Source organism: Penicillium lagena (genome assembly GCF_028827675.1).
Source record: "Penicillium lagena strain IBT 129212 chromosome Unknown utg000003l_segment0_segment0, whole genome shotgun sequence".
NCBI classification, from domain to species: Eukaryota; Fungi; Ascomycota; class Eurotiomycetes; order Eurotiales; family Aspergillaceae; genus Penicillium; species Penicillium lagena.
Genome location: NW_026623224.1, coordinates 550290 through 576824, shown reverse-complemented (window position 1 = coordinate 576824; position 26535 = coordinate 550290). Strand labels below are relative to the sequence as shown.

The following is a 26535-nucleotide window of genomic DNA, read 5'->3' as shown; positions in this document are numbered from 1 at the left end:
GTGTCTGTTCAAATCTCTGTGCTGACCTAATCTTTGTGGCGGTGGCTGCCTCAGGAACCATCTTCACCGCTTGAATTCGTATCGTGCTCAGGTCCGACACAGGATTGTTATTATTGTTATTGTCAGTGCTTAAACCCTCAGCATGCCACCCTAGCCACTCCTGCGAACACTCTTACAGCCAATCTCCCTCCCTTCCCTCCTCGCAATGAAGCTGAACTCCAAGACCCTGGTGATGCGGTACAATGCGCAGCACGTAATCCCCGCCATTGCAAAGCGCTACCTCTCCTCTCCCTTCCATCCGATCCGGCCCAAGATCGCGCACATGTACGCCCACCGGGACCGGAACACGTTATGGTGGCAGGTGTCCATAGTACAGCTTCTGGAGTACAAGGGGGTGGTGCGCTCGTGGAGCCGCCGGCGAGCTCGCACTGCGTTCCGGAACGCACTGAGGAAGCAGGGGTTTGATCCGGACGGCAAGCGGACGGCGGAGGGTCTGCTTCGTTATGAGCAGGACCTGACGGGCTCGCTTGATATCCACCCTCGTCCGCAGAGCGTCTTGAGTAGCTTTGAGGATGTTCAGCGAGATGCCGATTCTCTTCTCGAGAGGATCTTGAGGCAGTGGGCGAGTGGCACGAAAAGCGCAAGTGGCAGGCATGCGAGTGTCTCTTCATCTTCAGACAATCCATGACCCGAGGGTTGTCCTGACTTGTACCATATGACGATGGGATAGATACTGGGGGTGCATTAGCATGGCGTTGGACTCGGCTGTACATTACTACAATCTCACGTGAATTAATTTAACAGAAGCAACATCGAATCCATTAATCAGTCCATAAGCACAGAATACGTATAATTATCCCCTTGGAATATCTGTGGTAAGTACATATAGAACAAAGGACTTAAGCTCCCGCGCCTCGAACCCGACCAACTGCCGATCTGGCGGAAGCAAACACCTTCCCACTTTCGCTCTCCCTCTCACCTCCCCCAACACCAATCCACACTATCCAACATCCGCCATAATGTTGGTCTCGTTGACCGTCGGCAAGGTAGACGCCGGCGTCGCCGTGCTCTTGACTCAGGATAATCGCCTTGTAAGTCGCTGCCCCTGGTGATTGATGGTGCCTGTCTGCCAGGCACTTCACTGCGATCATCGCCAGGAACACGCTTAACACTCAGACAGATTGAATTCCCCTCCGTCCTCCTCCCCAACAACATCGCCTCCGGCAGCATCGTCGACATCACCGTCGCGCGCAACCACGCCGCCGAAACAGCCAGCGCATCGGCCTTCCAGTCCCTCCAGAAGCGAATCCTGAACACATACGGCGTCAACCCCCCTTCGCCGCCCGTGCTCCGCCTCCGCAACGCCACGCAGACCTCGCTCGTCCTCGAATGGGACCCGATCGACCTGGCCACCGCGTCCGTCAAGTCGCTCTCCCTCTACCGCAATGGCTCCAAGGCTGGCTCCATCCCCCGCCCGCTCGAGACGCGCAGTACCAAAATCAGCGGCCTGGCCATTCACACCGAGTACACGTTCCGTCTCGTTCTGCGCACCACCGCTGGCACATACCAGTCAGAGAAGCTGACCTGTCGCACACACAAGATGACCGACTTATCAGGCATCACCGTGACACCCGGAGTCATCGATCCGCAGCGGAAGGAGGCTCTGGCCGCGGCACTGGACCGGATTGGTGGCAAGATGATTGATTCCGTCCGCATCGACACCACACACTTCGTCTGCACGGAGGGACGGGGCCCGCTGTGGGAGAAGGCCGTGGAGATGAACATCCCCGTCGTGGTGCCTGAGTGGGTAGACCGTTGCGAAACGGAGGGGACCATCGCCGGGGTCCGAGGGTATTATCTCGATGCAGACCCGAAGGCGCGCCAGTTGGGCCCGATTCACGGCTCCTCGCACCAGCGCACCACGTCGACTCTGTCGACATCCACCGTCGCCAACCAGGGCCGCCCCAGCACGCAGCCTCAGCAGAGCACCGAGCAGGTCCAGACCATAAACGAGCCTCCTCTGACGCCCTTCCCTGGTGGGGAGCCGAGCGAGCGACCACATGCACAGACGCATGAGGTCAGTTCGGAGGACGAGGAAGACGACCTACCCCCTCCGCCGCCACCACCAAAGGATGAGGAGGAGGAAACGCCCACAGAAGAACATGCCCATCAGAACGGCGTGACACGACCCGAGACATCACCAGATGAGAACGGACACGAGAGCGGTATCGAGAACGACGATTCAATCACCCTGCCACAGAACATGCCCGCGGAAGAAGAAGAGCCCGTGCCGACGACGAGTAACGGCAGCAGCGTCAAGAACAAGGGCAAAGAGGGCGAGGGCGACTTCAATGAAGTCCCGCTCTAGGAAATCGCCTGTCTTCACTCTCTTGTCTTTCTCCTTGCATTCATGCGCGTTTGCCCACTTTGGCGTCTGTCCACGACTTTAATTTATATCCCGTTCCTGCTTTGCGTTACGTTTGTCTATGAGAACGTATGGATTGGATTGTTCTGTCCTCTGCTGTGTTGTGTTCTTAACGTTGTATTGTACAGTACGTAGAGAGTGTTCTTTAGGTAGGTAGCTTTATTGTTCTTCTTCCTAATGCACCCTTGGACTCATTATTAACTAATATACAAAATATTATAAACGGCTGTAAGTATAACCGACCTCCATTGCGAGCTACCTCCCCAATAAGACGATTGTAGGCGGACATAATATCATTAGGAGATACAGATATGCCTAGGACTCCGCCAAACTTAAGGCGTTGCCTCCCTCGAGCATTGAGTTGTCGATACTCGGCCCCAGTATAATGCGTCTGTGGAGCAAAATGACCTATCCTCTCCCAAATCAAGCTTCTGCCAAAAGTATCTCTGCTACTGCTCGTGTCCTCCATGAGTGGTCGCGTAAGTTCTTGTATACACCACTGGTCGGAAGCTGTTTGAATATTAGCCAAATGTCGGCATACAACGCATTGCTCGAAGTAATGTCGATTTTATTGCCCAAGATCTTTTGGAAGGAAAATGCAACCGCGGATCTATCAGAAAGCTGGTGTCAAAGATAAGCGCAATGGAACTTGGAAAATATTTTGAGCGTGAGCCTTTCTCGTCTAACTTGTCTATTATTCCGCCCACATTTATTCAACTCTGATTATCACTAGACTCCGACTCCACGTGGACAAGTAAACAAGCTTTGTATCCTTGCGTGTGCGCAACGTTCTCATTTCGATATGCCGAGAGTTATCTCCTGACTAGAGGGGTACGTAGACTGGTTGATGGAAAAATCATGCGTTCAATAAAAAATCCTCCAATCAACGGGCTGTGGCGGTCACTTTCCCCAGACAACCTCCACAGAAACGAAATTACGGGGATGGTGTCATAGTAGAAAATAGGCGGGGGAATTGTGCCTATATGGGAATTTTTATCATTGACGGGAAATTTAGTTTCCTCAAAGATGCATATTGAGTCCGGGTTGCTTATTATACTAGACCTCTCCACAGAGCTAGGAAAAAGTACTTAAAAGGACGCGTCGCTTACGATTCTTGCAAAATTCTTCACGAGCAAGTTCGTACAGTACCACAACCGATTTCCACCATCATGGTCGGCTACGTTCCTCTTGTGCTCTCTAGCTGCATTGCTGGATCTCTCGCCTCGCAACTTGTTCCTGGCAAGCCGGCTGGTTCAGATGTGAAGACTAGTACAAGCTCTGCTGCCAGACCATGTGTCTGCACAGAATATAGTCAGATCTCTGCGGCTGTTGCAAACTGTATCGATATTGTATTGTCTAATGTCGCTGCCCCCAACGGGTCTTCCATCGATTTGTCTAGCCTCAAGAAGGGAGCCACCGTAACTTTCGATGGTCTGACTACATTTGGATGGGTCAACTCGTCGAGCTTCAACCCTATTACAATTGGCGGAGAGAGCATCACAATAACCGCCAACAAGGGTGCTGTGATCGATGGTAACGGCCAGGCCTACTGGGATGGTCAGGGCTCCAACGGAGGATTGCCCAAGCCAGATCACTTCATTGTTGTCAACAAAGTCACCGGCAACTCAGTCATCGAGAAGTTATACATCCAGAACTGGCCAGTTCATCTATTCGATATCACAGATACTGAAAATGTGATCTTCCAGGATTTGATCCTGAACAATGCGGCGGGTGATGCGCCGAACAGTCGCAGCGATGGCCTACCGGCTGCACACAACAGCGACGGCTTCGATGTCAGCTCTTCCTATAATATTACTATCCGTCGCAACTTCGTCCACAACCAGGATGACTGTGTTGCCATAACTAGCGGAAACAACATGACGGTATCGAATATGCAGTGTTTTGGATCGCATGGCTTGTCCATCGGCTCGATCGGAGGAAAGTCTAACAACAATGTGACCAATATCCACGTAAGTTGACCTTCTGAATTATCTCTGTTGTGTAGATGGGATAAGATCATGCTAACGGATGCTCAACAGTTCACTGATTCAGTCCTCATGAATACCCAAGCTGGTCCTCGTATCAAAACCAACTACGACACCACCGGTTTCATCTCCAACATCACATATACCAACATTGTCCTCCAGAATATCACCCAGTACGGTATCGATATCCAGCAGGATTACCTCAATGGCGGACCCACTGGCATTCCTAGTAATGGTGTTATCGTCGAGAACATCCTGATGAAAAACATAAAAGGATACGTGGCTTCGGACGCTCAGCCCTACTACATCCTGTGCGGTGATGGTTCCTGCTCGAATATCGTGTTCGAGGATGTCAAGGTCACGGGTGGTCTCGCCAGCAGTTGCAATTACAACGTGGCTGGATGCAATTCATCATAGATATGGGGAGACAGTGTGTATCCTAGCGGATTATCGATGGACAATATTGTACATACATATATTATGCCTTTGCTTAAGGCAGCAATGCTTCTTTGAATATAATAAATTTAGATTCCCTCCCCTTACATAAAACACGGCACGGACGATCTCTTCCAACACACCATTCCATTCATCCTCACTCTGCACCTCTGCCCGAGGCTTACAAGCAAGTAATGAGAAAAACGAAGACAATAAAAACGTTTTTCCAATCAAGCTTTCTTCTTAAGCACGCCCCAAATCCTAGGCAAGTAACTATACGGATCATCGTCCACCTCAATGTCACCAGGATTCTCCCACTCTCCAGCTGCAAGGATATCCGCCTTGATATCCCGATTCATCCGACACCCGACGAATGCGCTCCAAGCAGGATTTAAACAAGCTATTCTCATATTAGCTCCTCCATACAGCTTCCAAAGCAACACCCTTGATGTGATAACCAATACATACCTTGCGCCATAGCCGTAACACTATCCTTATTCCTCTCATGCTCCCAAAATATAAAACTGCCCCCCGGCTTTAACAACTTCCACACGGCTCTCATCACACTCTTCACATCCCCCACCGAACACATTACCTGAATACTCAGCACAGTATCCATACTCCCCTCTGTAATCCCCTCCCTTAGCAAAATGTCGCTTTCTTCAACACCACACGTTAGAAACTTATACTTATCCTGGAGATCAAGTTTCTTGAGCTTTGCGGCAATTGCGTCTCCATAGTGGGGGTTAGGGTCAACGGCGTATATGGTGTCTACGAGAGATGGAACGTAGCGCTGGATTTGGTTGCCTGGTCCGGGGCCGAGTTCGAGTATTTTGCCTTGAGCGGAGCGGAGAAGGAAGGGGATACAGGTGGTGTTTTCATAGGCGATGAAACCGCCGGCTGTGCACGAGAGTTAGTATGTGGGGGTTTAAGTTGAGGACAGGGAATTTACAGGTTATGATGAACAGTTTTGCAACAGCGGCGTCTCGAATTCGTCGGGGATGTGTAAGTGCAGTGAGACCGTCTTTGCGAAGGGCTTCTTTCAAAGCGTCGTAATGCACTATTTTGAGAATTGGTATGTTGATACAGGTGAGGATAAGGAGGGAAAATTACGTTGGACGGATAACCAGATGAGCTGAATTGGTCTGATGATGCCACTAAGGCGGCCTTTACTAGCCATGGTGCTTGATATAACAAAACTTGTAAGCATATAGATGATAAATATAGTGAGGTGGTAGTGGTATGCGTACTCAAGTAATGCAAGCGAGGATTTGTGTAAGAAAGTAAAATGTGAGTAGGATTATAGCATGCCAGGTTAGTAGCGCAATTTATAAGAAAGAAGTGGGGAGGGGAATGGGGATCATCTCTCAGGTGCACTCCGATCTCTCACTCAATATGTCTTATATGCGGGCCACTAACCTAATCGGTAAGCGAGCGCCGCGCCGCGCCGCGCCCAACCAACTACTAATATTTTAAACCGATTTATTAGACCATCAACGCCACTAATTTCAAATCCTCCCTATGAGACCTACTAGAACAATGAGTTCCTTTGTGCCCAACTCGAGTATAGTCGCTGCATCGCAGGGGAGCGCGGATACCCACAGCTTGGAAATTGTCGTTCCTTCGTAAGAAGGCTACGGACGACCAAGCATGAGCGTATTCAGGATATGATCATTAGCAGGAAATTATATTACGTCACAGATAACAGAGACCGCCGGTTGTAGCAAGCCTCCCATCCCGAGGACTTCCTCTCAATACATAGTTGTCGAGCACTGTCTAAGTGCTGAAACGACTGAGATGTGCCAACAACCTTTTCATGTCGACTAGAGACCGTTTCGATACGATTCTGACCAAAGTATGCAGAAATATCTTCTATAGCATCAAATTGTGCGCACTTACCAACGTACCAAAGTCTGTTCTCTGCAAGAGTGATCTGAAGGTCGTCACCGGGTTATCTACATTAATCAGTGGATTTGCCTCGCCTACGTAAAAGTTTTATTTATTGTTGGAATGTGCTCGTGTACCTGGCCTGGTTTTCGAGTTTAACTCACCTTAGCTGTTTACAGGATGGATCGAAATCAGTTTCACCGTTTTACTCTCATAGAATCTTTCTCTAACTCACCCTGTTCCGAAGCACACTAATCCATTTCCGACTTAGCTTGGTTTCAAATACTGAATCTTATTGAAAGATAGAATCACGTGGCTCCAAGTTTGAGAAATTACTGGTAACAATCTTGCGAAGAATACTAGCATGTCGCAGACCCTTAGCTCGCTTATGGATGACTTTCCTTCTATCTGTCGTCAACCTTTTAACAGCATGTCTATTGAGGGGCAAGCCAAATTTCTTCCAATTAGCGCGCACTAATTCCATTTATAATGAGAAAGATTATTTTGAAGTTAACATATAAAGCAGAAATTGCTAAGATTACTTGTGATACGCAAGAATCTAGCTCATCTAGGAATTGATATTCAGATCTTCCGTTTCCCATTTCAGCAAGGTTTCAACGCTCGCCAACGTATGAGGATGGTTAGGCCCTATAATTTGCGTCTGTTTGGCTAAGCAAGCTTGTAATAAATGGAGAGCATGACCTTTCTGACCTGAGGATTTCTGGGCGAGAGCGAGACTTGCCATACTCTGTAGCGTATCAGGATGGTCCACACCAAGCGTCATTTTGCGGAACTTCATCAACTGCACTAAGAGATTCTCCGCCTCCCTCCAGCGGCCCTGGCTCATATACGTCGATGCCAGACTGGCCATGCTTGTTAGTGTGTCAGGATGATCCTGCCCAAGCCTTGTCCTGCGAGTTTCCATAACTTGCATTTTAAGCTTCTCGGCCTCCTCCAACCTGTCCTGATTCATGTACGTTGACGCCAGGTTTGCCATGGTCGATAGTGTGTCAGGATGATTTTCGCCAAGCTTCGTCTTGTAAGTCTCGATCAGTTGTATGTTGAGCTTCTCAGCCTCCCCCCACCGGCCCTGATTCCCATATGTCGACGCCATATTGGCCGTGGTCGATAATGTGTCAGGATGGTCCTCGCCAAGCTTCGTTTTGAGAGTCGTCATCACCTGCACAAGGAGCTTCTCAGCCTCTCCCCACCGGCCCTGCTTTGTATACGTCGCCGCCAGGTTAGCCATGCTCACCAGCATAGATGGATGATCCTGGCCAAGCTTTGTGTTACGAGCCTTGATCACCTGTAAAAGGAGCTTCTCGGCCTCCGCCCAACGGCCCTGGTTTAAAAACGTCAAGGCTAGGTTCCCCATGCTGGCTAGCGTGGAGGGATGATCCTCGCCAAGGCTTGTCATGCTGGTCTTCATCACTTTCAGAAAGAGCTCCTCGGCCTCCGCCCACCGGCCCTGATTGAGATATGTCGATGCGAGGTTGGCTATACTCGACAATGTGTCAATGTGGTTCTCACCCAGTTTCGCACTGCTCAATTGAACTACCTGTACAAAGAGCCTCTCCGCCTTCTGCCACCGACCCTGGTTCAAGTATGTCAACGCCAGGCTGGACATGCTTGTTAGTGTAGAGGGATGATCCTCGCCAAGTTTCTTCTTACTACTCTCCATCACCTGCAAAAAGAGCCTTCTTGCCTTATCCCACTGGCCTTCAGCTCGGTACGCTCTTGCCAATATCACTGTGCTTGCAATTGCTTCTTCACTCTCGGCACCCAGCAATTTGACTCTCTGCTCCATCGACTTTGATGCCATTTCCCGTACATTTGCGATAGTACCGCTTTCCAACCCATACCATACACCTCTGTAAAGCAACGTGGCCCATATTCGCAAACTTTCAGGTGAATTTGGTTGTTGCGATAGTGCAGATTTGACATGGGAAAACAGCGACCTACACCTCTCCCAGTTTTCGTATTCACCAGTGGGAAATGCCTCGTGTAAGGTGCTGATAAACTTTTCCTTCCAATGGTCTATCTGTCCACGACAGTTTAACCACGCGCGCGTAGCCAGTTGCACTAGCCGATGCATTGTGAAGATTGTGCTGTTCTCACTGACAGATATAAGTGAATAATCTGTGAGAGTTACAACGTCATCATCAAATCCAAGGCCTAAATCAGAGTCGGATATTTCTCCGTCGCTGTAGTCATTTAAAAGGTTTGAAGTTGATAGGTAGTTGACTTTGACTTCGGAATCATTTCGGATAAGGTTCTCTGGTATTCCTTGCCGATCAAAGAAGCTCATAAGAGAAAGTAACTCCGCTGCAGAAGGCTTTGTTTGGCGTATATGATCAAAAGATATCTGCCACGTCACTAAAATTGAATTTTTTGCTTCCCAGTCCCGATTGTGGGGGCTTGCCTCCCTTTGCAGAAGCTTAATTGCTGTGTTGTCACTTCCCTGAAACTTCTCTAGATACTGTGATACTGATGAACGAGGCCCTAGCTTCTGAATATAGCTACCGGCCTGTACAATCGCTAGCGGCATAAACTCTAATACGCTCACCAATTTTCGACACTTTGAGCTTTCACTAGGTTGTCTAAGCGTTCTTTGGAGAAGCTCTAGCGCCTCTGGCTCCTCCATAGGTTGCACCTCAATAAGGTCCTTGGCGTAGACTATTCCTAACGCAACCTCTTTAGACCGGCTCGTGATGATAGTAGATCCATGTCGGCATATAGGAATATATTCCAATAATGGTTTAGTCGAGGCGTTAGTCAGGTCTTCGGTCGTCCTCGATAATGAACAAAGGAGCTTGTCGTCATCGACATTGTCAAGGATACAAACCCATTTCCCTCTCTTTTCATCCCGGAGCCAGTTTTCGACCAGTTTGAATATGTTTTCGTTGGGATCTTGACGACGTGGGATTTTAACGTGGTCTGCGATTTCCCGGAAGCTTTGCTCAAACCGGGCTTCGCTACTCGCATGGACCCAAAAAACCCATGTTGCTGGAGATTCAGATCGGACTTTATAGGAGTGTTCGATGGCAAGTTGCGACTTCCTTCGAGTTGTGAGCAGTCAACTATGCAAGAGCCGCATTATACTTACCCAACACCGCCGAGGCCAACAAGCGCTATCCTCGACCCCGGGACCGAGTTTTTCTCATTGATCTGATCAAGCAGTGTGCCACGACTGACAAAGTCTGGATCGCGCGAGAATGGGACAGTTGATAAAGGGCTAGGAGGGGTTTCCGGTCGCTCTGAGGTGGGAAGTGGTGGTTAGTCCGACGATCCTGACCTTGTTCAGTTCAGCTCCTGATTCCTGATTTACCCGGAGGCAGATGGAACTCTGCCGTGAATGTGCCATAGTTGATCCCCACCTGGGCTCCATAGTTGATACCAGAGTGACTTGTCGATGCCATGATCGTATAAACGTACCTGTTTGCAGTTCATCACTATCCCTTGTCTTTCTCTCAGCTGAAAGAGAGGCACGTCATCAGGTGACTCGGCTCCGCGGCGCTAAGACACGAAATCAGAGTAGCAGGCCACCAACATCGAGCAATGAGTTGGTCCTGTGTGGGGTAGGATTAGCACTTTCACAGGAACTGGATCGACCCGAGCCAGAACAGCACGCCATAATCAGCCAGGTCCCGCGGGGTGAAAAGCAGTCATCGTGCTCGTCTAACGGATTAATCATCAGCAAGATCACCACCAGTCTGTTCAGCAGATGCTAGTTCTCTATCAGAAAGCCAAGCCTGTTACAAGAAGCAAAGAAGCAATACTCGCTAGTACTGTCTCTATACAACGTTGATCTCACTTACGAAGTCTTACCCTTACATTAACTTACTAACTGATTTACCTGCAGAGCAAGTAGCTCAAGCCGAACAGACTCGCTATGATATGATTTCTATACATTCTATCATCAATGTCGTAAATAAGTGACATGCTAGTTCCCGAGACGCAGAAATCCAATCTTGCAAACCTAAACAAAACGGGGAGAACGAGTGGGAGTAAGATAAGAGTGTGCAACCCGAACTGAAACGCAAACCGCCGCTTATAACAGGCATATCTGTATCAATCAATCAGTTCACGTTGCGGACGACGTAATCGATAGCCTGTGCGACGTAGGTGACGTTCTTCTTGCTCACTAAATTGCTTTGGATTAGTATTTGAATCTAGTATCAAGTCAAGGTGGGATAGGATAGGAAGTGTGCTCCTTACAGCCGCTAATAGATGCCCGCCCCGATTTAAGCAGGTAGATATGGTACTGATCCTTGAGAGCATAGACCTGCTTCAGGGTCAGACCGGTGTAGGAGAACATGCCATTCTGGACATCATATATATTAGCAAAACGCTCTCTGAAAAATTGAAAGAAAGACAAACTCACCTGCTGAACAATATGCTCCCACGTCCCCGGCGTCTGCAGCCTCACAAGCTCAGCATATAGCGCCTGACGCATCGACCGGATACGCGAGCTCATAATCTCCAAATCAGCATGCCACTCCCTCACCAGCGCCTCATCCCCGAGCACCTTCTTCACAATCGCCGTGCCAGCACGCGGACCCATGCTGAACTCGCCGCGGATCAAATGGCACAGATTATTAACAACCACATCGCGCAGACTTCTCGATGCCCGATTGGTAACGTAGTGGAACGCGCCAACGCGGTCGCCATACAATCCAAAGTTCTTAGAGAAGCTCTGTGCCACACACATCTCCATATCCGGCTTCGCAGTAAAGAAATACCTCACCGCCCAAGCATCTTCTTCCACAGAGCCGGAAGCAAAACCCTGGTATGCGGAGTCGAAGAAAGGGAAGAGTTTCTTGCGCTCGCAGAGATCGGCGATTGCAATCCACTGCTCCTTGCTCGGATCCAGACCGGTGGGATTATGCGCGCACGCATGAAGGAGCACCACGTCGCCTTCCTCGGCGTCGTTCTCTAGGGTGCTCATCATGCCGTCGAAATCGAATGCCCGCGTCGCCGCGTGGTAGTACGGGTACGTCTTGCGCGGAATCCCAGCCAGCTCCCAGATTGTCATGTGGTTCGCCCACGAGGGATTTGAGAGCCACACCGTGCGCGGTCTCATGTGGTGGGCCAGAAACAACGCGCCGAGGTGGTTTGCGCCGGTCCCGGCCACCGTCTGGACAGTTGCAATGCGCGCTTTCGCCTCTTCTTCACTGGGCTTGCCCTCAAATCCAAACATCAGATCCCGCGCCAAGGGCAGGAACGGTGCATCGCCTTCGATAGCGGTGTACTCGTGCCGGAAGGCGTCAGAAGCCGCCTCGAGCTCCTTCTCGGCCTTTTGCACCACGGGGAGGGGCCATGGCTTGCCGTCGTCGGTGCGGTAGACGCCCACGCCCAAGCTGACTTTCTGAGGGTGTGTGTCGATGCTGAAGGCGTGGTTCAGGGCGAAGATCTCGTCCGGTGGCACGGGGGCCACGTTCAGGCGGGATGTTACTTTCGCCATGGTGATGGTCATATAATTTCGTGGTTGTGTCTGGATGGCTTAGATTTGGAGGTGACGTTGGAAGTGTTGCAGTTCTGTAGTTTACCTCAATTGCAATGTAATCGTGAAGAAGCTGTCAAATAACGAAATGCTGGTCGGATCAAAAAACTGGCGCTGAGTCAACCAATCGCTCCCTTTTTTTTTTCCCGGACCGCGGGAACAGCCGCTTAGCCACGGGTGGTTCCATACTGCCGTCAACAAGAATGAGGTAATGTATTGTTTCTTGCTTTTGGCTGTGATAGGGAGGGGATGGGCCGTCGATAGCCTGGGCGAGATAACTGAGTGAGCGAAGAAGAACGGACGCGGTTGGATTAGGTTGGGTGTCACGGATCAGCGAGGACGTCATTTGGCGCTGGCTAAGGGTTGCTATAGGCTGGTCTGGGGTACACAGTAGCTACTGTTATTCTCACAGAACCTAATAAAAGGGAAGGATAACGATGTATTGACTGTGGTGGGTTGAAATAACTCAGTGCTGGCGAAGTATACAGGACAGTCATGTTTGAGGTATACTGAACAGAATATATATTTCCACCGTAGTAGATATAGTTCTAGCCCTAGTGTAACTCAATATCGCTTGCCCCTCATCGTCTCACCTTGAATCTACAACCATCACGATGAGCACGACCCCAACCCCAGCAGGCGACAAAGCCTTGCACAATTTCCGCATCCCGGAAATCCACCAACCCCTACACAACAGCATTCCGCCTTCGCTACTCCCCCGCTTCGACCCGATCTACGTCCAATACTACAACGCCTTCAACGCCGGACGACTACACACCCACGAAGTGCCCATCGAAGAGTACCGCCACAACCCGGGCAAGTACGCCATCAGTTACGGCCGAGCCCCCGGCCCACGCATCTTCCGCATCACAGAGCAGAAATGTCCTGTCACCGGGGGCGGGGAGATCACGATCCGCATCTTTGAGCCTGCGCCTAAGCCAGACCAGAAGAAAAGAGCGGCCTATGTTAATTTCCATGGCGGTGGATGGGTGTTTGGTGGCCTTGCCTTTGATCACGACTTCTGTAAACGGCTCGTCAACCGTCTGGATGGCGATCTCGTCGCCTTTGATGTGGATTACCGGCTCGCCCCCGAGCACCGGTATCCCACTGCCATAGACGATTGCTGGGCGGCATTCAATTGGGTAATCAAGTAACCCCCAATAATCCCATTACTGCGCTGATTCTGGGTTCAACAGATCCGCAACGAGAAGGCAGCCGAGCTGAACCTTGACCGCGATCGCTTCGCCGTCGGCGGCGTCTCAGCCGGAGGCCATCTCTCCGCCGTCATCAGCCATCTCTGCCGCGATGCGCACATCCCGCTGCGACTGCAAATCCTGACGGTCCCCGTGTGCGACCTGCACAGCGTGTTCACCCCGAACGGCGACTTCGACCGTGCTAACTGCCCCTACGAGTCCTACCGCGAGATGGAGTTTGCGCCTGCCCTTCCCGCAGCGCGCATGGCGTACTTCCATCGCCATTTCCTGGGCGAGACTCGTCCGGCAGCCTCGGACGAGGTGAGTACCCTTCAATGTACATCTGTAGCATGGACAATGCTGACTGTGAGTAGGATTGGAAGATTTCACCCATGCGCGCGACCAACATGGCTAATCTGGCTCCGGCCCTGGTGCACACGGCCGAACTGGATCCCCTGCGCGACGAGGGCGAGGCGTACGCACGCAAGCTGGAGGAGGCAGGCAATCGCGTGGAGTTGATTCGGGTGCCGGGAGTGCCGCACACATTCCCGATCCTGGACGGGATTCTCAAGGGCGGCAGACGGTACAATGCGACGGTGGTGGAAGTGCTGCAACGAGAACTACAGGGAGAGTAAACATTTAGCCATGACCGTACAGATACCATATTACAGACCACTTGCTCACCGGAACCCCCTGTATTAATGTAATCCACCAACCGGGAACTTTCGGCATCCACAACCGAGTCCGTGTCGGGCGCATTTTTGTCCCTTGGTGTCTTTTTGCTCTAATTTTCATTCCCAGCGAGAGCCATTGACTCGAACCGATACCATGAACGCCTCCGTCTCGCGTGCCGCGGTGCGCTCGCTCGCACATGCTCGGCCCCTGTGTGCGCGTGCGCCGGCCTGGACTTCCCGACTGCACAGCAATAGCCGACTACTACCACAGTCGAGCTTCCCCCGCCTGCAGTCTGTCTCTTCTGTCAACTCCGCGAGAGCTTTTGGCACAACCGTTAGAATGGTAGGTCATGATCCATTTCGGGTGAAGGGGTGATACTGATGGTCTAGTCTTCCGCCCGGATTGAGAGCGATGCCTTTGGTGAGATCCAGGTGTGTATTTCCCTCGCAAATGATGTCAGTCAGGCAGGGCTTTGGGGTTGACCATTCATTCTCTAGGTCCCTGGGGACAAGTACTGGGGTGCTCAGACCCAGCGGTAAGACGAGACACACCCTCCCACCGGAATACACGATTGATGGAGATCCCTCAACAGCTCCCTGGGCAATTTCGACATCAACCAGCCCCAGGACCGCATGCCCGCCCCCGTGGTCAAGGCCTTTGGCATCTTAAAGGGTGCGGCAGCCACCGTCAACATGAAATATGGCCTGGACCCCAAGATCGGCAAGGCCATCCAGCAGGCCGCGGCCGAGGTGGCCGACGGCAAGCTGCTCGACCACTTCCCGCTGGTCGTCTGGCAGACCGGCTCAGGCACGCAGTCCAACATGAACTCCAACGAGGTCATCTCGAACCGCGCGATTGAGATCCTGGGCGGCACGATGGGCTCCAAGAAGCCCGTCCACCCTAACGACCATGTCAACATGTCGGCCTCGTCCAACGACTCCTTCCCGACCGTCATGCACATTGCTGCCGTGCTCGAGCTGGAGAACACTCTGCTGCCCTCGCTCAAGAACCTCCGCAACGCCCTCCAGGCCAAAGTCGACGCCTTCGAGCACATCATCAAAATCGGCCGCACCCACCTCCAGGACGCCACGCCGCTCACCCTCGGCCAGGAGTTCTCCGGCTACGTCGCCCAGCTCGACCGCAACATCGAGCGCGTCCAGTCCTCCCTGCCTCACCTGCGCCAGCTGGCCCAGGGCGGCACGGCCGTCGGCACGGGACTGAACACCTTCAAGGGATTCGACGAAGCCGTCGCGGCCGAGATCAGCAAGATGACCGGCACGGAGTTCAAGACCGCGCCGAACAAGTTCGAGGTGCTGGCCGCGCACGACTCCGTTGTGGAAGCCTCGGGTTCGCTCAACACCCTTGCCTGCTCGCTGTTCAAGATCGCACAGGACGTGCGCTACCTCGGCTCCGGGCCGCGCTGCGGTCTCGGCGAGCTGAATCTGCCCGAGAACGAGCCCGGCTCGTCGATCATGCCTGGCAAGGTTAACCCCACCCAGTGCGAGGCCCTGACCATGGTCTGCGCCCAGGTTATGGGTAACCACGTCGCTGCGACTGTCGGTGGCATGAACGGCCAGTTCGAGCTGAACGTCTTCAAGCCAGTCATGATTCGCAACCTGCTGCACAGCGTGCGCATCCTGTCGGATGGCATGGATAGCTTCCGGGTGCATTTGGTGGATGGTCTGGAGGCGAACGAGCCGCGCATTAACGCGCTCCTTCATGAGAGGTAGATATCCCTCTCCTCAACACCCCCCTTTGTATTGCTATTGTAGCATTGCTAACTTGGATTCTATCAGTTTGATGCTGGTAACCTGCCTGAACCCGGTGATCGGCTACGACATGGCCTCGAAGGTGGCTAAGAACGCTCACAAGAAGGGTCTGACGCTGAAGCAGAGCGCGATGGAGCTCAAGGCCCTCAGCGAGGAGGACTTTGACAAGCACGTCCGCCCCGAGCTGATGCTTGCTCCTAAGGAGATGAAATAGGTGTATTGCATCGCCAACTATGTGATAGATAGATAACCCGTTGGGTTTGTACAATTGTAGCATTCTTTTTGGTCAGATATGACACTCGCCGGATCGGAGTTATAAATAGCATCTTCAGATCTTCGGCATGAATAGACTAAATGTACAGTATGTAGGGGAAAAAAAAAAAAAAAAAAAAAAAACAACGACAACAAATCAACCCTGACCACACATTCCATTCCCAATGATCCAATTCATGGTTCAGTGTGGGCACGTATTAATAGCACTGCCCCTGGGCGTGTCTCACCTTCGAAGCGGCGAACCGGTGTTGATCCTTAGCTCCTCCGCTTTTTTTTCTTGCTTCATTCCACATCCTTCTCTCTTCCTCCTTGTTACTTTCTTGTCTCTTGTCCGCATCATCCTCCGCTCTCTATCTACTAAACCTCCCCAGAACCAACTTGGCGCACTCGCTTCGACTACTCGACTCTTCTCTCAATCTACTCGAAACACAAACACACCCCTCCATCACCACCACCAAACCATCCATCCCCTGAGCAGTCGGACTCATTACCACTTCCACCACCACAACCACCTCACAAAAAATGACCGCCCAACCCCTCACACCACCCACCCTCCAAGCAAGCACCACCAAAACCCCCATGTCCTCAACAATCACCCCAGTCAGCACCTCGTTCTCCCCCCAGACAACATCGACGGACCACTCTTCCCCTCCAACCTGATCAGCCCCGAAATAATCGCCATCCTCCCAACAGACTACACAATCCGCCCGCTTCGCCGTTCAGACTACCACAGGGGCTACCTGGACGTGCTCCGTGTCCTGACAACCGTCGGCGACATCAGCGCCGAGCAGTGGGACGCGCGGTTCGACTGGATCCGCTCCCGCAATGACGAGTATTACCTGCTTGTTGTGTGTGATGGCGATGATCGGGTCGTGGGTACGGGGAGTTTGATTGTCGAGCGCAAGTTTATTCATGAGCTCGGTCTTGTGGGGCATATTGAGGATATTGCTGTTGAGAAGGGACAGCAGGGGAAGAAGTTGGGATTGAGGATTATTCAGGCGTTGGATTATGTTGCTGCGAAGGTTGGTTGTTATAAGGTGTGTCCATCCTTTTTTTTTCGTTTCGTTTCGTTATCTCTGTGAGTGATGGGTAACTGACTGGTTCTTGCAGAGTATCCTTGACTGCTCTGAGGTCAACGAGGGCTTCTACGTCAAGTGCGGCTTCAAGCGCGCCGGCCTGGAAATGGCTCATTACTACTGAGACTTGTTCTTTTTTTTACTTTGGGGCATGGCGTTTGGGGGATCGGATCGGATGGGATGATCTGCTGCACAGGATGGATAGAATGTGCTGTTTTCCATGCCGGTGTGGTCCGTCATATAGTTGGGATTGTAATGAGAACCGCACCCGCGGTGCTGTACCTTGCGAGGCTGGAGAAAATCCTTGGCCTTGTTGTTTCTATAGAGGAGGGGTATGCAATATAGGCAAGAATTGAGCTTGTATGCTGGGCATTCATCCTGTAAATATGGTCATCTTCTCCGATCCTGGTTTTATTGCTCTAGTATTCAAGTCGGCTAGGATGGTAATCCCTACGAGTATAGATGTCGCAATGATACCGTATGGTTATTCACCTTGAATGATAAAAGGTCTGGTAGACAAAGGAGCAATCAAGCCTACATGTCGAGGTGCCCGTCTATCCATTGGAAGAAAGGAGTTGAAATCATTTTGATAATCCATTGTTCCCATTTTGCTGCATTGCACAAAGATAATTCAGAAACAAGGTAGTAAGAGTGTCGAGTCAAGTCGAGACCGGCACTGGCGAAAGACAGCACCGTCCCACCAGGCCACAAGTTTCCTTTCCATCATAGAACACATCCCATCCCGAAGAATCCACCACCAAAAACACCAGCTTAGCGGCTCTTGGCGGCAACCTTGGGAGCAGAGCCCTTAGCACCCTGCTTGCTCTGGATGCGCTGGGCACCGCCCTTAGTAGCGTTCTTGGCCTTCTCGGCCTTCTTGCGGCTCTCGGACGCGGCCTTCTTCTCCTTGGCGTCCTTGATGGCTTGCTTGCGGGCGGCCTCGCGGGCCTCGGGGCGCTGGTTGCGGCGCTCCTTGATCACGTCGAGAGAGGCGCCAACGACGGCACGCTGGTGCTTCACCACACGGCGGGTGCGCTTCTTGGCAACTTCCTGTATGGCACGAATTCCCGGTCAGCGTTGATCATTTTTGGGGGTTGTGTGTTGTATTCTTTTCGATCATCCTCATTCATGACTTCATCCGCAAGTCGTCATATTGTCCCACCACACATGACAAAAAAATGAAATTGATCGATTCAAGGGAGAGAGGGGATGGCTGACCTCAGAGATACCCTTGCGGTGCTGGCGACGGAACAGAACAGTCCAAGCTATCCGGCGAGGGTTCTTGCGCTGGAGGAAGAGCGACTCGGACTTTCCATTCTGGAAGCGGAAGATCTTGCTGTCACCGCGGATGAACAGCTTACCCTGTAGTAATAAAAAAAGTCCTGTTAGCATCGAGATTTGGCTTCTGAGTTGTCTGTGTGTGATCGCTGCATAATTCATCCATTCATTCATCCTGCCGACCGGGCTGGGTGAATGGTGGACGGCGAATTCGGGGATTGGATTGGTGGCACAGTCTCTCAGCGGGAAAAAACGCACCTTGCCGGGGTAGATCTTCTGGCCGCTGAAGGAGTCGTCGTAGGTACGCATCTTGACGGGTGGGCGTTGATGCGCAAGACGGTGGGTTGGCGGTTCAAGTGTTGTTGGGAGATCGAAATGCGCGGGATTGCGGGTGTGACTCGCTGCTGACTGATTGTGGACGCTCGCTAAGCGGAGCACGTGATGTGGATTGCCCTTGCCGTTTTGGGTTGTATACTACGTAGACTAGACATCTCCAACAAAACGTTAGCTATTTGATTAGCGATCGTGCATTACTCATTTATTTAGTCGCCGCTACTTAGTATATTTTGTGGTAAACTCATCAAGTATCTGGTATCATTCTGTTCTTTCTCATCGAGTCACTTTACTGGTTCAATCCTGACGACTGCCATTGCAGCAACTGCATCTCCCCCATTTTAGGAACCTTGGAAACAACAACATTGTTCTATGCACGTGTAATTCATAACGGATAAAACGAGAGAGTCCGACAACGCCCTGCCTCAATCGTATCAAAGACACTCGGGATGCCAGCAAACAAGCTTCATGGTCACATCACAATTTCACTTCAGGTCATGGCATGCGTCCGGGTCCACTCCTTGGCCGTCTGGATCGCCGCCGGCTCATCGTCCTTCCACCGCTGCGCGACATCGTTGGCGAGCGGGTCGTCCGGGTTGGGGGCTCCGAGCAGTGCCTGAATGGACAGCAGAATCGTCCGGATCTGGAGAGCGGGGGACCAGTTGTCTAACGCCGAGTGTTATTATAATGGTGCCTTGAGAGGGGAAAAGGAACTTCTCACTTTTCAGCACATCCAGACAGATCCGTCCCAGACGGTCGATGTTCGGGTGGTAGATCTTGGTCAGGAAGCGGATCTTGGGGGAGTCATCGGATAGTCATCGGGCAGGAAGAGTTCGAGCCGGAAGATGCCACCTGATGGGAGTTGGTTAGCGATTGTCGACACCGATCGAATAGTCGAGCAGACATACCCTCGTATGGAGATTGGGCAGGGCCATGGATCGAGACGTCAAAGTATCGGAGGTTATCTTCATGAGGCACTGCATTGATACCAGGGACACTATCCCAGGCAATCAGCATGTGGTGATCGTCAAAAAGTAGACAGACACTCACGGCTCCGCCATCAGGCGCTCTGTCTCCTTGATGATCCGCTTGGGCAAGGCCATGGCGAATCTGATCACCTCTGGTGTAGATCGACGGGTAGTATTGTCTGCTCGCCCGAGGATACGACAAGACAAGATTGCCTGCAGTCAAAAGACCGAATGGGAGAGGGAAAGAACGAAGGACGCGACACGATCAACACTCCAGAAGCACGATAAGAGCGTCAAGTCACGGCGGAGGGGCGCTGCGTAGTGGGTGTCTGCCGGGTCCCGTAGTAAACTTGAGCCACACCAACACCAGCCACCACGCGGGAATCATCAGCCACAGCGCGCCGCCTCCGCGTTACTACGTTATCGCAGCTCTCTGGCGTGGTCAGTTTGGGATTGACATCCAGCAAAATGGGCCCCCCCGGTTCGGTCTAGTCCTCGACAGCAGAACAAAGACGCCAGCATGTCGAGCTCCATGGAGCCACGTCCTCTGGCGTCGGCCTTTGAGAGCCCGACCTTCGAGGAGGACAGCTCCTTTCATGTGGAGCAGCCCGTTGGGTCCATGTCCATCTCACCATGCGGCCGAGATGTGGTGCTGGCTTCCAAGGAGGGCCTTCATGTCATTGACCTGGACTCGCCATACTCGCCGCCGCGCTACCTGCCTCATCATACCCCGTGGGAAGTGGCCGATGTCCAGTGGTCACCGTTCGCCTCGCGCGACTACTGGGTAGTCAGCACGTCCAACCAGAAGGCTTTAGTCTGGAACTTGGCCATGAAGACCTGGCAGAACTCAATCGAGCATGTGCTCCATGCGCACTCCCGAGCCATCACCGACATCAATTTCTCCGCGTTTCACCCGGACATCCTCGCGACGTGTGCGGTCGACAGCTTCATTCACTGCTGGGACCTGCGCACTCCGTCGCGACCAGCGATTTCATTTTCGGATTGGTTCACCGGCGCGACGCAGGTCAAATGGAACCGACAAGACCCTCATGTCATTGCCAGCTCCCACGACCGGTTTCTTCGCATTTGGGATGATCGCATGGGTGCATATCCGATATGGTCCATCGAAGCGCACAGCACCAAGATCTATGGCGTGGATTGGAATCGTGTCCGACGGGGCGCGATAGTGACCTGCTCCCTGGACAAAACCGTCAAGTTCTGGGACTATACCTCCGAACGAGAAACACCCGAAAAGCTCATTCGAACCCCGTTTCCAGTATGGCGAGCCAGGAATACTCCCTTTGGATGGGGCGTGCTGGCGATGCCGCAACGGGGCAACAATGACCTTCATCTGTACAGTCGACGAGCTGGCGAGGGTACCAACCCAGACGATGACCTGCCTCTGGTGCATAGCTTCCCCGGGCACAAGGGCCAAGTGAAGGAATTCCTGTGGAGACCCCGCGGAGGTGTGGCAGACGGAATTGACCATCGAGAATTTCAGCTCGTGACCTGGGGAGCTGACCGAGAGCTTCGACTGCACCACGTGGACCCAGATATACTGCAACGCGTTGGCTACGAGAAGGGTAAATCCTTTATATCTACACGAAACGTGACCCGCTTAGGCGCGGTATACCGAAGTTTCCGTGATGTGAACTCAGACCTGGACATTGAAGACCTCGAATCGGCCTCATCCATCGCTCCGCACGCCTCAAATTCGCACCATGGAGGCGTTGGAACCGGGATGAATGCGATATCCGTCCCCTTCTCGCGCGGTTGGACACGTGGAGGTCATGTCGACAACAGAGTCGGCATGCAGCCACGCTCGAACCTGAGGGCCGACACCAACCCGATTGCCTGGATGCGAGGTGTGAAGATATCAGGTTGGGATATTGAGACACTGGGTGACGAAATCAGCCATGTCGGCGAAAAATTCACCAAGGTGGTTTTTGATTCGGTCGATGTACGCCAACGAAAGACCACTATATCCCTGAATGGACCCTGGGGCGCCGAGGGCGCTTCCCTCTTCCTCAAAGTGGATATCAAATTCCCTGTCAGCTACCCCAAGAGCGCCACGCCGACTTTCAACATCCAGAAAACCGCAGCGGTGACTGATGAACTAGCCGGAAAACTTTCCGCAGAGTTGCGAACCATTGCTGAAACCTACATGTCTCGTATGCGGGGATGCCTCGAAGGTGCAGTTCGCTACCTTTTGGGTGAAAGCAGCCTTGAAGAAAGTATCGCGTGGATTCTTGGCGAGACTGGGGAGAATGTCAAGTCTCTAATGAACGGCGAATTGGAAGGCGAATCCAGTGACGAGGACGAAGTGGGCATGACACAGAGCCAGGAGCTGGGTATGAGTACTGAACTACTGCGGCCAGTCAATGCGAACGTCATGGTGCCGGTAGCCAAGGCGTGCGGTGCGCTGTGGGCGAACGACGGTCGCCTCGTCTGCTTTTTCCCACCCAAGAAAGACAAATCAATGGCCATGTTTGAGAACCTGGGATTCAAAGAGATGACCCGCCTGTCTAGAACAGGCAAGGTCTTTGAAGGCTTTGGTCGCCTCCAAACAGCCTCCCTGGCCCACGCGGATCCATTACCATTGCCAGCACGGACGATGATGGCGCCTCTGATTATTCCGACGAGTCAGAGTCAGAGAGCTCCAGTTCTTCGGGATCATCTGGTGACATTATTTCTGGGCTGCAGACCCGGTTTCCCGCACCGCAAACCTGGCGTAGCGCTGGCAGTTTGGGTATACATCGCCCGCGGTCTACAGATAATTCTCAACGATCAACAGGAGGCGCTGGGACCGTTAAGTCGGCCGAAGCGCCCAAGAACGTCGTCTCCATTCATGACTTGAGCGATGTGTTACCTGTGAAGCGGGAGCTGGCAAGCAAATACCGCATCACTGGCAAAGGAACTGATGTCTGTGCCCACAACGCCGCCGTCGCTCTGGACAGTGGTTCCTACGAGCTGGCCCAAATCTGGGGGCTCATCAAGCTCATATTACATGTGCGAAAGAACCCCGGCACACCCGGCACACCCTTGGAATCAGGGCTGGGAGTGCGGCGTATGCTGCAGCAGAGGAAAGACGAGCTTGCTTCAGGCCTTTACAAAGGCATCGCTAATAGCGTGATCCGATGGGGGGATCATCCGCTCGGTAGCCATTGGCTAGTGCCCGCTCTGTTCGAGCATTTTGAGCGCATCGGTGATGTCCAAATGCTAGCCATGCTCTCATGTGTGCTTCTCGAGGCCAACCCAGAGAGCAGAGCGATAGATGAACCGGATAAATCCCCATTGAGGCGCTCGAGACAACATTCTACTTTCTCCCTTCAGTTTTCGTCTAATGGGTCTACTGCGCAAAACAAGTCACTGGCCCCTACACCGTCGTCATCAGTGACCAGAGATACCTATACCCCAGTACGATCGTCAAGCGAGACGTGGCAGATTGACGGGACACCTCCATCATATTCGACGGGTACTACACCTCCATCCGGTTCTCGCCCACGAGGCATTATCGACCGGAAGTCACAGAGCCACAACGTTTCCATCGCTGCATCGCCGGACCAGCAATTCCAGTCGCGCGGCGGATTTGGATCTGTGTTGGCGTCATCACTCTCCCGGTCATTCACTTTTGGACCGTCGTCAGCATCGCCTCCGGTAGCCAACAAGAAGAAACCCAGTCCGGGAGAGAGCCCAGGCGCTGCCGCGGGTCAAGGGGTAGGGTCCACCACCAACAGACCAGCGATTTCCAGCTATCTAACCAATTCCACTACTATCACCTCACAGACCTACTCCGACACCGAGAGCGAAAGACCCTCTCAACCGACCAAACCATCTGGGAGATTCAAAGTCACCTTCAAAAACCAAAACGCCTTCAATGGGGACAGCGCACCCGCATCGGACTCCCTTCTTGACCGTAACAAAGAGTGGCTGTATCGATCGTACCGGGCCGCGTATGCGGACCTGCTATCAATTTGGGACCTGCCCGTCCAGGCAAGTGAAGTCCTCAAGATCGGTACGGTAGCTGAACACGAGGACGACTTGCACGCGAGCTCGTACTGGAACCGTCACGGCTCGGCCGTTACTGCGATATGGAAGGACATGTCAGACCTGCAGGGTCTGGACTTCCAGCGCCACTGCATGAGCTGTGGCCATGCTCTACAGCTATCCATCTTCACCCCGCCAAGCGAGAAGACCGACTCAACCCGCTCTAGTCATCAACCAGTCACTTCGCCATCGTCTCCGATATGTCGGAACTGCAAGCCACGACAACCACTTCCAACCAGACTTCCCTGCGTTATCTGCGCCGAAGTAGTGAACGGCATGCTGGTCCCCTGTCTCAATTGCGGCCATGTAAGCTGTTTCGAGTGTCATCGACAATGGTTCCTCGCACCGGGCGATCGATTCGGCAGTTCCTTCGAGCAAATAGATTCCACCAAGACCCTACCCAGCTGTCCCACAGGGTGTGGCTGTATCTGCTCCGAGCATGTAACCACCGACGTTCCCATGCCAACACGGAGAGAGCCTGATGTTGTTGCACCCGCGAATCCCAAGCAGGAACCTCCCTCCTCATCTACTACTCGTCGCGACGAACAACCCGATAAACGCTACAACCGCCGCAGATCCGAGCCCGCACCCGTCGATGGAGGTCCGGTGCAGCTATCTAAACTCGGGGCAGGACCCTTGGAAGATGACCTCGATCTGTGGCAGGAGGCGTCCCCCTTTGCGTCGCTGGCTCGGGGACTGGGCGGTGGTCTGAGTCGCGGATTGCGCACAACTGATGAACGACGGAAGTCGAAATCTGGATCTCCCGTTGCGGCTTCGAGGCGTACGTAATATGGATACATGAAGTTGGTTGGTTGTGCTTGGTTTTGATTTTGAGAGGGTTCGTGCGTGTTTCGAGATGTTCTTTTTTTTCATTTTCAGCGAGATACCACTTTCTTCGTTGCTGTATAACAACGCATCCCATCATGGATTACTGGGTCTGTCAGCAGACGATTAAATTAAAGATAAATCATCCACCAAAGCACTCGCCACGTAGTTGTTCGCGCCGATCCCGGTGATGCTTATTGTTGCGCACTGACAGCAACAGGGCTGCGTGCAACCAATCAGAACCATCGCTAACAAGTATAACACAAAATCACATAACTAGTACATTTTCTATCGAGGCTCCACCATTATCAGCAGAAGCAAGCAAGCAATCCGGGCTGGATCTAGTATCTATCGCAGCACAGCCCGGAGACAGAAGAGGAGAGTAAAATAAAAGCGCCTGGCCGATAGACCCACGTCCATCAATAAATGCACAAACCGACGCAATTGTCCTACAGGTGCTTGTAGACATTCTCCGCGCTCGAGACCTCGAGGACATTCTTCGACTTCTCCTTGGCGGCGTAGGTGACCTTGCCGTGGTCGATGATCATGGCGTAGCGGTAGGTACGACCCTCCTCGTCGGCCCAGCCGATGCTCTTGGAGAACTTGGCGTTCGGGTCGGAGAGGAACAGCTAGAGGATCGTCAGTACCAACGTGGATTGAAAGGGGCGGGAGAAAAACGTACAATGTCATCACCGGTAACCTTGTTCGCCTTGCCCCAGGCGCTCATCACGTAGGCATCATTGTAGGCCAGCACGGCGACCACGTCGACACCCTTGGCGCGCAGCTCGGGCAGTTTCTCGATGTACTCGGGGACATGGTTGGCAGAGCAGACAGGGGTGAAGGCGCCTAGACACAGAACATTAGTCCTTAAGTGGTGGCGATAACAACACGAGCCACAAAAAAAAGGGCTTACCAGGCAGGGCGAAGACGATGACCTTCTTGTCAGCCCACTCCTTGGAGGCGTGGTAGTTAATCGGGATACCGCAGGAGGTGATCTCGCCGGACTCCTCGGACCAGGGAATGTACCTGATGAAGGCCGTTAGTCAGAGAGGGGCACGACGGAATGAGAGTAAATATTACGCACGAGAAGACAACGTCCTCGGGGAAGCTGTCGCCGACTTGGGGACCCTTAGCCATGGTGGATGAGTTGTTCGGTTGTTGAATTGAGGGATTGGAAGGGTGTGTTATGTGGGAAGTGTGTGCCGCTTATGTGTGGTGAAGAAAAAGATAAGAGTGGCGGTTAATAGGGCCGATGACGGAACGTGAGGTGATCCGAAGCCCAGAGATACCGAACCCGACTCGCCCGATTAGCAAAAAAGACCGCCCGAGACCCTCCATGCTTAACTAAACACGAGCTGACTCACTCCCGTTGGCGACCAACGAAACAAGTTTCCAGGGGTTTGTTACTAATAATTGGCGGTGGCCATTTTCCGTATTCGCCCACATGGCGCGGGAAAACGTGGCTCTCGTTCTTATAAGCTTTACAAATACCCGACGTACCATGATATGGCCCTGAATGTACTACAAATTAAGGTTCTGGCTGGTCGTCTAAGGGTCTGGTGGCTGTCCTCGACCGGCTCAATAACTTCGGGAGATAAAAGTCCCCTGGGTCGTCAACCGTGGGATCGAAGAGATGATCGCCGACTCCCTAGGAAGTTATTGGTATGTCTTCTAGTGTGGATCCGAATGCTGCGATGAGCATCGCCTTCAATCATGGTACAATACCATGCGATTGTGGCGATTGTGGGTCCTTGATGCCTTTAATGAAGAAGTACCAGTCGAAAAGTCATCGTGGTGTATATCCCTTTGCTGTGAAACAATGATGCTATTCTAAAGGCCACTAGGTAATAACCGCTCTTAGAT

At 52.4% G+C, this 26535-nt stretch overlaps 13 protein-coding genes across 13 annotated transcripts; 7 read left to right on the top strand and 6 right to left on the bottom strand.

The window, feature by feature from the left end:
- Positions 1-205: 205 nt before the first annotated feature.
- Positions 206-688, top strand: N7510_005367 (uncharacterized protein; the record flags this gene model as incomplete). Its single annotated transcript, XM_056977293.1, has 1 exon — positions 206-688. One exon carries the CDS (start codon positions 206-208, stop codon positions 686-688), a length of 483 nt encoding a protein of 160 aa, XP_056833325.1.
- Positions 689-1019: 331 nt separating this feature from the next.
- Positions 1020-2368, top strand: N7510_005366 (putative chitin biosynthesis protein (Chs5); the record flags this gene model as incomplete). Its single annotated transcript, XM_056977292.1, has 2 exons — positions 1020-1091; positions 1181-2368. The coding sequence occupies 2 exons, from the start codon at positions 1020-1022 to the stop codon at positions 2366-2368; spliced, it is 1260 nt and encodes a 419-aa protein (XP_056833324.1).
- A 1226-nt stretch (positions 2369-3594) lies between these two features.
- On the top strand, positions 3595-4827 carry N7510_005365 (glycoside hydrolase family 28 protein; the record flags this gene model as incomplete). The annotated part of the gene is made up of 2 exons (XM_056977291.1): positions 3595-4395; positions 4465-4827. The coding sequence occupies 2 exons, from the start codon at positions 3595-3597 to the stop codon at positions 4825-4827; spliced, it is 1164 nt and encodes a 387-aa protein (XP_056833323.1).
- Positions 4828-5075: 248 nt separating this feature from the next.
- On the bottom strand, positions 5076-6025 carry N7510_005364 (class I SAM-dependent methyltransferase; the record flags this gene model as incomplete). Its single annotated transcript, XM_056977290.1, is given in 4 exon segments — positions 5076-5245; positions 5314-5440; positions 5456-5745; positions 5959-6025. The coding sequence occupies 4 exon segments, from the start codon at positions 6023-6025 to the stop codon at positions 5076-5078; spliced, it is 654 nt and encodes a 217-aa protein (XP_056833322.1).
- Positions 6026-7300: 1275 nt separating this feature from the next.
- Positions 7301-10151, bottom strand: N7510_005363 (uncharacterized protein; the record flags this gene model as incomplete). Its single annotated transcript, XM_056977289.1, has 3 exons — positions 7301-9791; positions 9839-9989; positions 10061-10151. The coding sequence occupies 3 exons, from the start codon at positions 10149-10151 to the stop codon at positions 7301-7303; spliced, it is 2733 nt and encodes a 910-aa protein (XP_056833321.1).
- A 660-nt stretch (positions 10152-10811) lies between these two features.
- N7510_005362 (putative aspartate transaminase) lies at positions 10812-12208 on the bottom strand (the record flags this gene model as incomplete). The annotated part of the gene is made up of 3 exons (XM_056977288.1): positions 10812-10876; positions 10951-11056; positions 11117-12208. 3 exons carry the CDS (start codon positions 12206-12208, stop codon positions 10812-10814), a joined length of 1263 nt encoding a protein of 420 aa, XP_056833320.1.
- A 641-nt stretch (positions 12209-12849) lies between these two features.
- Positions 12850-14063, top strand: N7510_005361 (alpha/beta hydrolase; the record flags this gene model as incomplete). The annotated part of the gene is made up of 3 exons (XM_056977287.1): positions 12850-13377; positions 13447-13749; positions 13812-14063. The coding sequence occupies 3 exons, from the start codon at positions 12850-12852 to the stop codon at positions 14061-14063; spliced, it is 1083 nt and encodes a 360-aa protein (XP_056833319.1).
- A 672-nt stretch (positions 14064-14735) lies between these two features.
- N7510_005360 (class II fumarate hydratase) lies at positions 14736-16086 on the top strand (the record flags this gene model as incomplete). The annotated part of the gene is made up of 2 exons (XM_056977286.1): positions 14736-15829; positions 15900-16086. 2 exons carry the CDS (start codon positions 14736-14738, stop codon positions 16084-16086), a joined length of 1281 nt encoding a protein of 426 aa, XP_056833318.1.
- A 223-nt stretch (positions 16087-16309) lies between these two features.
- On the top strand, positions 16310-17345 carry gup1 (glucosamine 6-phosphate N-acetyltransferase; the record flags this gene model as incomplete). The annotated part of the gene is made up of 2 exons (XM_056977285.1): positions 16310-17182; positions 17256-17345. 2 exons carry the CDS (start codon positions 16310-16312, stop codon positions 17343-17345), a joined length of 963 nt encoding a protein of 320 aa, XP_056833317.1.
- Positions 17346-17992: 647 nt separating this feature from the next.
- Positions 17993-18808, bottom strand: N7510_005358 (60S ribosomal protein eL24; the record flags this gene model as incomplete). The annotated part of the gene is made up of 3 exons (XM_056977284.1): positions 17993-18271; positions 18440-18583; positions 18758-18808. The coding sequence occupies 3 exons, from the start codon at positions 18806-18808 to the stop codon at positions 17993-17995; spliced, it is 474 nt and encodes a 157-aa protein (XP_056833316.1).
- Positions 18809-19322: 514 nt separating this feature from the next.
- N7510_005357 (E2 ubiquitin-conjugating protein UBC13) lies at positions 19323-19935 on the bottom strand (the record flags this gene model as incomplete). Its single annotated transcript, XM_056977283.1, has 4 exons — positions 19323-19498; positions 19554-19626; positions 19685-19829; positions 19883-19935. The coding sequence occupies 4 exons, from the start codon at positions 19933-19935 to the stop codon at positions 19323-19325; spliced, it is 447 nt and encodes a 148-aa protein (XP_056833315.1).
- A 385-nt stretch (positions 19936-20320) lies between these two features.
- On the top strand, positions 20321-24636 carry N7510_005356 (Mtc5p; the record flags this gene model as incomplete). Its single annotated transcript, XM_056977282.1, has 2 exons — positions 20321-22448; positions 22595-24636. The coding sequence occupies 2 exons, from the start codon at positions 20321-20323 to the stop codon at positions 24634-24636; spliced, it is 4170 nt and encodes a 1389-aa protein (XP_056833314.1).
- Positions 24637-25121: 485 nt separating this feature from the next.
- Positions 25122-25809, bottom strand: N7510_005355 (peroxiredoxin family protein; the record flags this gene model as incomplete). The annotated part of the gene is made up of 4 exons (XM_056977281.1): positions 25122-25301; positions 25355-25518; positions 25586-25698; positions 25757-25809. The coding sequence occupies 4 exons, from the start codon at positions 25807-25809 to the stop codon at positions 25122-25124; spliced, it is 510 nt and encodes a 169-aa protein (XP_056833313.1).
- Between the last annotated feature and the right edge of the window lie 726 nt (positions 25810-26535).